The sequence below is a fragment of the Apium graveolens genome, chromosome 3 (genome assembly GCF_009905375.1).
Source record: "Apium graveolens cultivar Ventura chromosome 3, ASM990537v1, whole genome shotgun sequence".
Taxonomy (NCBI): domain Eukaryota; kingdom Viridiplantae; phylum Streptophyta; class Magnoliopsida; order Apiales; family Apiaceae; genus Apium; species Apium graveolens.
Genome location: NC_133649.1, coordinates 162,528,180 through 162,541,553, shown reverse-complemented (window position 1 = coordinate 162,541,553; position 13,374 = coordinate 162,528,180). Strand labels below are relative to the sequence as shown.

General features: G+C 32.5%; 1 protein-coding gene across 1 annotated transcript; it reads right to left on the bottom strand.

The window, feature by feature from the left end:
• Positions 1-37: 37 nt before the first annotated feature.
• Positions 38-1,601, bottom strand: LOC141712907 (pathogen-related protein-like). The gene is made up of 4 exons (XM_074516033.1): positions 1,353-1,601; positions 1,000-1,132; positions 450-751; positions 38-275 (listed from the first exon to the last, which is right to left on the bottom strand). The coding sequence occupies exons 1-4, from the start codon at positions 1,569-1,571 to the stop codon at positions 135-137; spliced, it is 795 nt and encodes a 264-aa protein (XP_074372134.1). The 5' UTR covers positions 1,572-1,601; the 3' UTR covers positions 38-134.
• Positions 1,602-13,374: the final 11,773 nt, after the last annotated feature.

The following is a 13,374-nucleotide window of genomic DNA, read 5'->3' as shown; positions in this document are numbered from 1 at the left end:
GCGAAATTGCATAATTTGCTGTAGTACAAACTACATGTAATACAAATTATGAAGATGCATTATTGATAATTATAGAATAATCAAAAACTTTCTACACAATTCAATATTGAACTTGATTGGTGATCACAAATTTCTTATCCTGTTCTCATAACAGGGCAGCTTGAAGCCATTCCACTAGAAGAATCATTAGTCTTTTCGCCTTTCACCAGACCTCCAAGAAGCTCTCCCCTATCATAAAAAAGCTCCACCTTGACGATCTTTGAGTTTTCATCCAACTGTTTGACAAATACTTTTGTTTATCAATTTTAATTACATATGGTACAAGATATGGTGGTAAAATAACATGATTCAAGACCATGAAAATAAAAATGCTAAAGTCTGATTCAGTGTACAAGGCTCCCCTATCAGCAGGATTCGGGATGACAGTGGTAATGATCGATATAATGTACCTCAAAAATGGCAATTCCCTGAAATTCTGCTTTTTCTCCAGTTGGGACATGGCCTTTAAAATGACCTTGCATAAAACCCCAGTGTCTAAACTTGTACACGATCACAGGTGGTCCTGCATAAACTTGGAGAATCTCAAGTGCAAATCCTCGAGGAAATGCTGTGGTGAACACAAAATGAGATGAATCAGCTGATTCCTCAGCTGGATTGTAGACGCGATAATGTTCTGGCAATCGTGTTTGTAGCATAGCATTGTATCCCCCATTAATTTTTACTATCTCTCCCATTGTCAGGCCTTGCCTTCCTAGAGAATACAACAAGTTACTTTATTCAGAAAACGTAGCCAACTTTTGACTTTATTCTTTAGCCATCTTTTAGAATTATGTTGAGTCGCAGGTTGGCAACGTCCAGAGCAATTTTTTGTGGAAAAAGCTTTTCAAATATTTACAAAAATAATATTGCACGCTGCACACAACATGAATTGAAGCTAGCCATTACAAATGGAACATAGCGTGCTTACAAACCAATCTAGAACTGGCTTTGCAACTTTACCATTAACGCATAGAGTAAACTTCTCTGGATCAACAGTTCTGAAATCTTCTGGTCGGGTTTTATGAAACATCTCCATCTCCCATGTCTTCACAATGTTCTGCACTTTCTCTTCCAACGAACCTGCTGGCCATAACTACACAGAAACATAATACTTTTCAATCACTCATCAGAGAATAATATTTTAAAAGAGACAGTCACGACGATGATGACAATATCGAGGGAAAGACCAATGACAATTTATTGGCTTGGCCGACAAAAAATGTTGAATCCTTGACTTACATTCTATCAACCACTTATCTTCTTCACTTTCATCATCAATACAAGACTATGAGTAGTAAAAATGTGAAAATTACCTTAGTTCGGCCTTCTTCAAAAAGTTTGTCAACAACATCATAGTTCGGAGGAGTTCCAAATCTCCATTGAACGTCTTTCACATTCTCTGCATCCAAAAAAGACCTGTATTTCTCTACCTTGGTAGCTCCTGCCATATATTTATAGTAAACTACTATCAAATATAAATAGCTCAGTATTAATTTGCAATTTATGAAAACAGTACTGCTATCTGGGATCATATATATGGGATTAAAATTTGGCAGGATGATCAGTACTTAGTCAATGCACATGCATATCCTTGTTAGTTGCTTCTTCATGTTGTTCACTCCAGTTTACCAGTCAGAGACTTGACGTCCACACGCATTTGTGGCTCAAATCATATACTCTCTTCATCCAGATTTATCTGTACTGTTTGATTTTTGTGCTAAAATTAACCCAACTTCTTAAAATTACATATAGCACATTATTGAAAATATTTATAAATATTATATTATTAGAAAGTATGTTTAATCTACTTCAATATATATTTCGGTTTTTCAGAATAATGAAATAATAAGCTTATATTTATGATCAAATTTGGGTCAATTTGACCATCAAAAATCAAACAAGATAAATAAATCAGGACGGAGGGAGTACAAGAGACCCAAAAGTTTTATATTGTTTTTCATATTAATATGCAAATTTAACTATGTGAAAGATGATCACATCAATTTTGTATTCTCACAAATATAACAACTCTTTCACTTTCGTTGTCATTAATTCATATCGACTTTTTTTGACAGAATTTGAGGCCTTACCGCAAAAATAAATGTTTTTTGCATTTGAATTATAACTAAATTTATATTTTTTAATGATCTCATACAATTTTAAAATTACGATCAAGTTCACTATATACTTTAAAAAGTCTAATCGCATGTAGTAGACTATAATAAGTATGTTTACAATAATCTCTATTCTTATAATTGCAATTAATACTTTAAGGGATCGTTTGGTTTGTTGGGTGGTATCGGGTTGAAATCAGGAATCGGGTGCTGGTATTGGTTTGGAACTTGATACTGGATATCACCTGTTTGGTTCAAAATAAGATAAGAATATATCTCTTTGATAAACTAATTGGAATCAACAATCAAAAGACATATAATTATTATTTTTTGTTAATTCATTATTTTATTATTAAAATCTAAAATTATACACGATCACTTGACAATCATAATTAGTAAGGCTAAAAATATAATTTTTTTTGAAAAATACCTAAGGCTAAAGATATTTTTACAAATATACTATAATTTTTTTTAAAAATTGCAAAAATACTTTTTTATTTAAAAAAAATGCTATTTTCCAAATTTTTTACGAAAATACTGTTTAATGCAAATTGATTCAATTAGATGCAATTTTCGACGAATTTATGTCACTCCATGTAACCTCAAATGCAACAAAAAAAAACTTGATTCAACTAATTGTATGTCTGCTTGATTTTGGTTGATTCTATATTTTTGCTAAAAAAATTAGAGGATAGTAAAATTGCAAAAAGAAATAAATAAAAAAAGCTAGTATTTTTGATAATTTTTCTTATTAAAATATGAGTTTATAAATATTTTTACGTAGTATTTAAGAAAATTAAATATACATTCACATTTTTTATTCATCAATATTAAAACTAGAGCTAAAAAATAATTATACTTTAGTTAAAAAGAAAGACTAGAGAAAATAATGAAAATGATACCCAAGAGTTTGATTTAGCTCATACCCACCTATTCACACGGGTTTCTAAACCCCATACCTCATGGGTTTCACGAATGGGTTTTAAAACAAAAAATTTTTAACCAAACACCTAGTATGGGTTTTCTCCATTCCAACCCCATACCTCATACCCAGATTTATTGAACCAAACACCCCCTAACTGTTCATATACATAAAATTTACGTATATTTGTAATCCTACAAAAAATTAGTTTTATTTATAATATTTTAAATAATTTTTTGTAGAAGGGCCCATCGAATAATTTCGCATTGGGTCTTAATATTTTGAGGGCTGACCCAACCTCAAATGCGTTGTTTGGTTAGATTTCAGGTCAGTCAATCAGTTTGAGCTAAATTTATTTATAATTTAATTACAATTTGATTTACTTAAGGCTAAAAAATCAAAATACTGATCGACGGAAGTGTCCGTCCAAAATACCCACCTTGGAGATACGTATTCGAGTTTTAAAATTTAAACAAAGAATACGCATTACTAGAATGCGTATTGTTATCCACTAACAATCAATTTAGGTTAATTTATAGAAATGGGGAGGGAAGTTGAAAATTTCCAGGTGGTTTGTTTTTCGACTTGGTACCTGAGATTTTTTTTTTGAAAAAATAATCTGTTACAATAACAAAAATAATCTCACAGTTTCGGTTTACAGTATTTCACTTCGGTGTACAGTATTTCACTTAGAGAAAAATCCCTCATTCTTTAGCTCTATGAAAATATAAAACATATTTCTTAAGTGAAACATCTGCTACTACTTGGTTTATAAATCACAAGTTACAATACTTGCTAGACAACACATGACACAGTCTTCGAGTTCCAACAAGATTGCTTCTTCATTCTATTTCCCGTGAAACTTGACAAATGAGGCTATATTATATCTTGATATATTACTTTGAATATCCCTTCAATTTGTCATTCATGAAAATGAAATGTTTCTTTTTCTTTAGAATCCAAGATCACATGCAAAGTTTGTCTTGGCTTCCATTTTCTTTACTGAGATTCCCATCAGCCCATGTGCTTTGTCAGACTTGAGACTTGACCAATGTCTAGGCGCTGTCATACTTAGTCATTGACAATCACTTTATTAGCCGTTGGTGGGTTGATATTGCTAGTCATTGATGTTGTATCTTCATTTAGCAGTTGGCAGTGCATGAAATCGAGTATTTACAATTAGCCACCCTATTCAAGATTATCCATTGAGTCCAAATGAATTCTGAATGAATAATAACATTGCTATCTAAAACAAAGAATCTCATAAGAAAGTGTTGCACAATCCTCATCAGTTGATAGGCAACTCCTTCAACGGCTAACCCTTAAGATGGCTAGCCGTTGAAGGCTACACTTTGTCTTAACATAATTATGTAATGTGATTTGTTTATCATCATGATTTAGACTTGATTCCTAACAATCTTCCCCAATTTATGACTAATAGAATAATAGCCATAAATTAAAATTTTGATGATAACAGAACACATTCTGACTTATATATATTAAAAGTGCATAATTGTGTTATGTTAAGTTACTGATACATGGAGTATACAAGAAAATAGATTTTAGGAAAAGATGTTACTCTGAAAGTAGCTCCTTTAGTCTGAGCAGACGAGAGAGTAATTTCTTTCAGATTTCTTTGCTATTTGATATTCCAATCTGTCTTTTTAGAAAAGATCTCTTCATCCTTCATCTTGACAGTTAGATTCTTCAAGAGAAATGTTGGATCTTCATTGATTCTCTGAAGTAATAGACTTCAGAAAGTGAAATTAAGTTTTCCAACTTTTGTTAAGCCTAAGCATGTCTTCTTGTCAAGAGCGAGTATCCTTTTTTCAAGATGTGATATTCTTGATTCCTTTTTATGGTCAAACACTGGCCTAACAGACAATTTTGAGGTGGAATACAATTTTCTAACTCCATGGATCTTGTTTAGATGAAGTTTGTTTAGGAGAATGCTCATTACTGTTAGCTGGACACATGATTGAGTCATTGTCCTCAGCCTTCTTCATTGGATTATGAGATTTTTATCTTTGAAGATTGGTTTGTCTGAAACTTTCTTGTTATTGATGGCCTTCAAGCCCTTTTTAGAAAAGAGAATCGTAACATACTTTTCTTGGGATTGGCAGGCTCTTTATTAGACAGAACTGGATCCTCATTAAATTCAGTAGTTAATATGATTGATTCATTCATATTTAACCGAATTATAAGTAACAATTGAATTTCCTTTATTCCTTGAAACTGTTCTTATCATTTTTCCCTTGGGCTTGTTGAGTTCTTGTCAGCTTTCAGTTATAACTCTAGTTCTGTGGCCAGTTTCATCTAAGTGGTTGACGACTGAATTGTCAACAACTCATTGTGTGTACAAGTCTGCAACTTTAGCTAGTTCATAACTTTTAAGTATTGGAAAGACTTTGGTCTTTACTCCCCCTTAGTTGATGTATCTAATGTCCTTCTAATGATTTTTCTTTTTTTTGTTGATTCTTTGATCCCACTTAGGTTGATGACACTTGCTTGTTAGAGCTGTAGACTTCTTGCACACCCTCAGTTAGAGTTTAGAGCTGCAGACTTCTTGCTCTCCCTCAGTTAGAGTTATATACTTCTCCTCAGTTAGAACTATAGACTTCTCCCCCTTTTTTTTAACATCAAGGGTTTGAATTTGTATCAAGAATTTTGTGTTCTCTTGATGATCTTAGAAGATACCCTTCTCCTTAGAGTCCGGATTGTTTGCAGCTAGAGTGTGATAGATTGTCATCGAATTTGTAGCATACTCTCTGATGTCATCACCAAGAATATATATATATATAAATATATTGCTTCCAGTTGTACCTGTATTGCTCTCATGTTCTCTATTTTCTTGCATCAGGGGCTCCCCTGGTTCACACACCTCACACCCTCACCCTCACCTTCTAAGGTGGAACTCTCTACCTCACTTACAAGGCTAGAAGAATAGTTTGCCTCTTATTCACACTTCTCTCTTTTTTCCTTCTATAAAAGCAGCTTCTCACTCTCAGTATGTTCACTCCCTTCCCTCAGACCTAGGATTGTTCAAATAATTGTTTGATCATGTGCAAGAGGTACAACATGTTTCTGTCTCAATAGCTATAAGACAACAGTTGATGTAATAATTTGAGTTATCAATGAATGTGCTATTAAGCTAGCCATTAATGGACTAACACTTATAAATGGCTGATTGATAGCTATTGATATAGAAAATGAGATAGCAGTTGAAGATGTCATTATAGTTAAAATATGTGAAAATTGATTGAAGATTTTAAATGCACAGTTTAGATACTGGTGACTGAAATGAGAGACTAGTGTTCCAGCAAATTTCCCAGATAAGCATCAGTTTCAATGTATTACTTATCCATGAATCTCAAGAAATGTAGAATTATTTTGAAGAGTTGGTATTTAACCGGCATTCAGGAGAAGAATAGGTGAGCTGTTTGAGTGTTTGTATGTGGCTATTTTCAAGATTGAATTATTGAATTTGGGGCTGTGACTCTATAATTATAAGAGTCACGTCAATCTTAATTTAAGAAAGGCATAGTTTCAACAGATGAGATGCCTCATATTCTAAAATGAACAGTTGAACTCACAGAATGAATAATTTAAAATCGGAGAATTTTCGTGGTTATATGGGTGTGTTCTTCACTTTAATGAAGCTTCAGTAAACTATAAGGGATTTGAATGTATCTTCCACTCAGATAACATTCTCAAACCTTGGTTACCTTTGAAAGGGACCACCATAATTGTGGATTTTCTGTCTTGGATAAGTCAAGAAAATTTTACTTATTGTCTCAACACTTCAATAAAGTGCATCTTAGATAATAGTTGTGAGGGATGTTGTTCAGTCAAGCTGAACCTACATTTAGATTGGAGTGGATTTGAATGATTTCCCCTCAGAAATGTCATTCTCAAACCATGTAGCCATTGCAAGTCTACTTGCACCTAAAATGTGCTAAATTTTCCAAGGTCTTCACTAAAGAGGGATGATACCTTTGGTTTTATATTGGCATCATCAAGGTCTACCTCATCATGTAGCCAATAACCAAATCTGAATGAAGGTTCTGAGTTGAAAAGCACAATGCAAATATTGTGTTTCATGAATATTTGGCTTAGTAATGAAACTAATTTATTGTTAATTTTGATGCAAGCAAGTTGAGCTTCTTGATTACAAAGAATTTTTTGTCATTTTAAAGAAGAACTTAGTCAGACTGAGTTTTGACAATTTTTTTCTGTAAATAGAAGATGTTTTAAGTGACGTGCTCTCATTTTTGTAAGTCAGTGCTTCACACTAAGCTCCATTGGTTTGTGATGTAATTTCATGAGACAAGTACACATTTTCTCTTGGACCACTAGTGTCTTTTAAGGAGACAAATAGTGTATGCACTCAAGAATTAAATACCGGTTATTTTGGCTTAGAGAGGCTTATTATATCACTCAACTCACTGTTTCTATTTTTTGGCTAGTATTTCTTTGTAATTTGATCACTTATGGTACAAGAGGAGATCAGAAGGTGGTTATAGTGGGATGCCTTAATGTTACTCTTTTAAGGTCAAGTTATTTACTTCTGTTTAGCATAAGTGACAATGAACTTGTCTAGTTCAACATCCTTCTGAAGATTGAACTGATAAGATAATGCTGATTGTCAGACTTGTTTTGGCTTCTATTTGTCTGTGACAAAGCTCAGGTGTAAAATACCATATGTGTCATAATTTAATCAGTTTATTTATTATAACATCATAGATTGATACTATAAAAAATTTATTAAGTAGTTTAAAGTGTGCATACTTGACTAATCTAATTATCATTTCTAAGAAGTAGTCAGATTAATTAAGATTAAATACTAACAAATGTTGAAGAGTAAGTTATTTGTCTGTGACAAAGCTCAGGTGTAAAATACCATATGTGTCATAATTTAATCAGTTTATTTATTATAACATCATAGATTGATACTATAAAAAATTTATTAAGTAGTTTAAAGTGTGCATACTTGACTAATCTAATTATCATTTCTAAGAAGTAGTCAGATTAATTAAGATTAAATACTAATAAATGTTGAAGAGTAAGTTATCTTAAATCATAACATAAATACCAAACAGAGTAAACACTGAGAATAACATGTTTACACACTAGTTGATGCATGAGGATAGACAAAGTCAGTTCCAGTTATGATCATGTTTAAACAAATATTTTGAGTAAACATAAATAATACTAAAAATAAACTAGAGAGTTATGACAATCACACAAAAAGAAGGAAGAGATTCATGTTGATATTAACATTTTTCATTAAAAAATATCTGAAATATTTAGAGAATGAACATAATCCTAATCTATGAGTCTTCCTTCTTTGTGTCCCTCTTCTTCCTGCTGTCCACAAATAGAATGGCCAGTGGGATGATTTGTTCTTATTTGCGCAGTTTTCGCCTCTCTCTTTCCATATGAATTTCATAGTCGAGTATTGCTATGTAATTTAGTGTAGTTTATTCTCAGGAAAGGACTAAATCAATATAAATTCAATTATATGATATCTTAATGTCTAGAAGTGTGTAGAGATAATTGGTGTGTTGTGATTAACTAAATTAAACTAATAAGCAATTAAAATAATGATTTATAAATAATGAAAAGCAACCCGAGAACTAGGATTCTTCAATTGGTTCAATGAATGTTGACATATTGGGATATCAACTCTCATACTTTGCTAAAAATAATTCTTCTAAAGTTTATATTATTCTCTCCCAAGATACAAAATAATGTCTACAACTATATCTCAAAGCCACTCCCATGATCAATTGAAATAAAATCATAAACTATTAAGACCCAAGAATTATGAGTTTCATAACTTGCATATTAATCTCCCAATTAATAATTAAGCTATGTCTATCATATCATAAACAAGAATTATGACTCCTCTCCCAATTTATCACAACTCCTATAGATACAATTAAAGGTTCATGATTCCCCTAATTAGTCAGGCCCTCAATGATAGATTAGCAAAGTAGAAAAATTATACTACAATCAAACAAATATATATTACCAACAAATACTACGTACCTAATTCTCAAATTAGAGAATTAGTTACTCATCATAAAGATAGAAAACAAACATATATTGATAAGCAATGTCATGGGTACAAGAGTTTAGAGTAAAGAAAATACAACTTAAATTATCTCTTGAGAATTGGATGAAATCCCTTCAATCCTTCCTCAAACTCTCTCATCAAGCCTCTCTTTCTCTTGTATACATGTTATCTCCCTCCAACTCAATAAAATAAATAAAACCTAATATGTATGTAGTTTAATTATTTCCTTCAAATAAAATTCAATCCGCATTGAAGTTGGATAATTATGAAATTCGTAGGCTGATTTGTATTCTTGTTTCCGATCTGATCTAGTCCAAAATAAAATCTGATACTACCTCCAAATTGAATATAATTATTTTATCTTCGCGTGGACTGGTAGATGGCCCAAATCTGATATCCAGAACTCGAGTTAAGGTCAAAACACCGATTGTTGTGCAAGCCCTCCAAAAAATTCGAATTTCCATATGATTTTAGCCCAAATAGGCCAATTCCCTTCCAACTTTGGGAATTATTGATTCCTGTCATTAAATACTAAAATAATATTAATAAATACCCAAATAAATATAAAATCATATAAATATATGGATAAAAACCCTTAGAATATATATAAATATATACTCAATCAAATATCCCCACACTTAGTATTTTGCACGTCCTCGGGCAAACTAATATAATATAACTACTAACATATAAACTAATAACACTTTCGTAAGGTGATCACGGTTGCATTTGGCATATTTAACAAGTGCTTTAAACCCCAAGGTAGCCCTAGTGGACGAGTAAGGTCTCGTGAGGGCCTATAGTAAATGTACCCACAAAGTCCATCTAACCCATGAAATGTGCAACTTAATGAATGCACCTAAATGATCGGCAATACAAATAATCTCAAATATATTAAAGTTTATTCCAAGTCATATATTACCTTCAGAATATGCAACAAGTTTAGTCACATCACACTCACACCACAATATCACCACATAGCGAACACAAGTACATATATGTGTGTGCTTAGCTTAATAACATGCTCTCTACTGAACCAAGAACAAATATATACAAGTTTCAATATGACAAGTCATGCGAGTTAATAGCTCCCAAGTTGAGAACTAGAATAGATCTTAAACACTTCGTTACTTAGCACTAGCCATTATTCAAGTTTAGCAAGGGATTTCCATGTCTTTCTTTATTACTACAATGCTACAACTATATTTACATATGTTTTTTATATATGCTCGGCCTAAGGTTAGGTGCCTCCTTAGTGCAAGTGAGTTACGACCGCCATAAGACTTCGCAATCTCGGTCTAAAGGTTGGGTGGCTCCTCAGTGTAAGTGAGTTACGACCGCCAAAAGACTTTGCAAACCATACTGTACACTCATATATATTTAAGTGGGTTATTTAACTGTGCAATGGTCGAGATCCCTAAATATTTATTTATTAATACTCATGTAGCGAGCGTTGGGTCAGCAATCCCGAACCATAAAAGACTTTAAGTTACTAGGCACAAAGTCCCCCCAGACTTAATTACTCGAGTATTAATGAGCCCAACCTAGTCAAGTATACCACTTTTTTTCTTTTTTTCATGTAATTTATTACTACTATCATACATCAATCTTTTTTTTGTTATTTTTTTGAAAGACATGTACAGCTCACTGCTTTCCCCAACCTTAAGCGTTTACGTACTAAGCTCAAAAAGGAATAGTCAAAATTCTAATCATCAACAAGCGGCTACCCCTCAAGAAACAAGGATATCTAAGTATTAGTTCTAGAGCATAATAAAATCGTGTTAAGAAATAAATTTTGCACTTGTGACACTACGCATGTAACATCATTAAAACGTGATCTTAGCAAGAATTAGTCAAAAACAACTACACATATTATCATCATCGGTCACTGACTTGGACTACTACTAAAATGAGATCATGATATGATATGCAATGGAATGCAACTATATGGTACAATGCAATTTTTTTATGTTTTCAATTTGTTTATTTTTTTTATTTTTTTCTACTACTAATACACCACCATATAACCCAAACACACATAAACACAACCCCCCCAACTTAGCATGTTCCTTGTCCCAAAGGAACAACAATCATCATCCCACAATAACATACAAATATTCTACTATACAATAAAAACTATATAGGATGAAAGAAAAATAAGAAGACTCCCCTGATGAAGATCACTGTCGAGATGGTGGGATGCATCCAATTTGAAGTATCAGAGCCTCCTGGATGATCCAATGGCACACAGCTTGCCACACTCATACCCAGATGTTTTCACTCGTTGTTTCAAAAGCCCGCTCTATATTTGTTTTTTGTTTCATTAATTTTTACTTATACATATTATACTAAGAAAAAAATCTGAATAGAAAATTAAATGTATATAATATTTTACATATTAGTTATATATATATATATATTTACAAAGAAGTCTAAATAATTTATGTATTAGTAAACTAATAAATAATGTACAATTACATATAATAGTAACAAAATAATAATAATAGCCAACGAAGTGTTGGTGCAGTGGTTGAGCTCTTGTACCCCCTTACGGGAGGTCAGGAGTTCGATCTCTGGCGTGTGCGTGTGTTATCAATTAGCAAAATAATAAAAATAATAATAATAATAATAATAATAATAATAATAATAATATAGTAATAAACAGTTTGCTTGCTAAGGGTTTACGTACTGTGAAATCCATCCCTCATAAGTGTCATTTAGGGTTTTCTCAGGTTTTAAAAGGAGCTCTTGATAAAGTCATTTGCAAGCCTGATGACATCTCTTGCTGGGTTAGTTTATTAGTGTTGCCTCTGTTGGGAATATGTTGTGAACTTGATGATTTCATTAACAAAACACCTTAGTAGATTTAACTTAGTGAAAAATGTAGCACTCGACGGATAATCAAATATAGTCCCGACGGATGACTCAATATAGTCCCGACGGATGATGATTTGACATCCATCGAGTGAGTAGCTTATGTAACAATAAGTTATGTAACACATTTCTGCAAACAACTTTGTATAGATTCTGTAGTAGCTTATGAATCATGTAGACTACTAGTAGATGTGCATAATAGGTTGATTAAATGTAAATAGATGATGTCTTATAATTCTGCACAAATGAAATAGAGTCAAGTGATTAACAAAGCTACCCGATGGATGATCAACAAAGCTACTCGACGGATGATCAACAAGGCAACCCGACGGATGATAATCATGTACCCGATGGATGATCAATTCAAACATCTGTTGACAGTGACAACACAGTCACATGCGTCGAGTGCTTGTAAAAGGAATGTGGCAGCCTATTCAACTGGATTTTTGAGAACAAAGAAGCATTGCCATTTCCATGCTATTATGAAGATATTCAAAGATGCTGGAATAGAGTAATGAAGCAGCATAGTATTAGACTTGATAGGTTTTGTTTTATTATCTTGTCTTATTATTGTGTAATCTTGGTTATATATAAACCAAGAGTAGCAAGTAGAACAAAAAGAAGACTAAGCAATACATTTCTCAGAGAAACAATTGTAAGCTGTATCCTTTAGCATTTCTCTGTAAGTTTAATTGTTCTTATTTGTAAGCAGCTCTGAGCTATTCAAGCTTCACAGGGTTCTCTCGATATATATATATATATGGTGGATATATTCAAATCCACCAGAAAGTTTTAAAGACTTGTGTTTTTATTACTTTGTATTTTGATTCATTTTATCTTATCATTCCGCACTTAGCAAATGAAAACACTCACATATATATTTTGAGTTAGAACATTTTATAATTGAGAAAAATTTTGAAGAATTCCATTCAACCCCCCGTCTGTAATTCTTGTTGCATTGTTAGGGACTAACAATTGGTGTAACACCCCCAAATTCGGGGTCGGGGATCCGAGTTGTCACGAGTTCCATTTCCCTTAATAATCAACCAACTACTGCGTACTGTGACCCCACAATATACACACACACCACAAGTTATAGTCTCAGAAATGAATATCCAAAAAATAACACAAGTTATTTTATTTCACAATTATAAGCCATTACACCTAAAAAGGGTTTCTGAATAAATTTACATATTCTTTGCCATTATTACAATTCATAAGTATACATAAGTCTGGTACATAAAAAGTTGAAATCCTAGCCTATTGGTAGTTCCTACCTCAGTTATAACGGCATCAACGCCTACAGGAAAATGCGGAACGTTTCCTATCCGCTCACGAATTGGGAG

What these genes read in the sequence shown, in the direction of transcription:
- LOC141712907 (XM_074516033.1), bottom strand. Translation starts at nt 1,571, where the DNA reads ATGATCCCAGATAGCAGTACTGTTTTCATAAATTGCAAATTAATACTG. An exon ending in GTTTACTCTATGCGTTAATG is followed by an intron (nt 752 to 999) that starts GTAAAGTTGCAA and finishes TGTATTCTCTAG; the next exon opens with GAAGGCAAGGCCTGACAATG. An exon ending in AGGGAATTGCCATTTTTGAG is followed by an intron (nt 276 to 449) that starts GTACATTATATC and finishes TTTGTCAAACAG; the next exon opens with TTGGATGAAAACTCAAAGAT.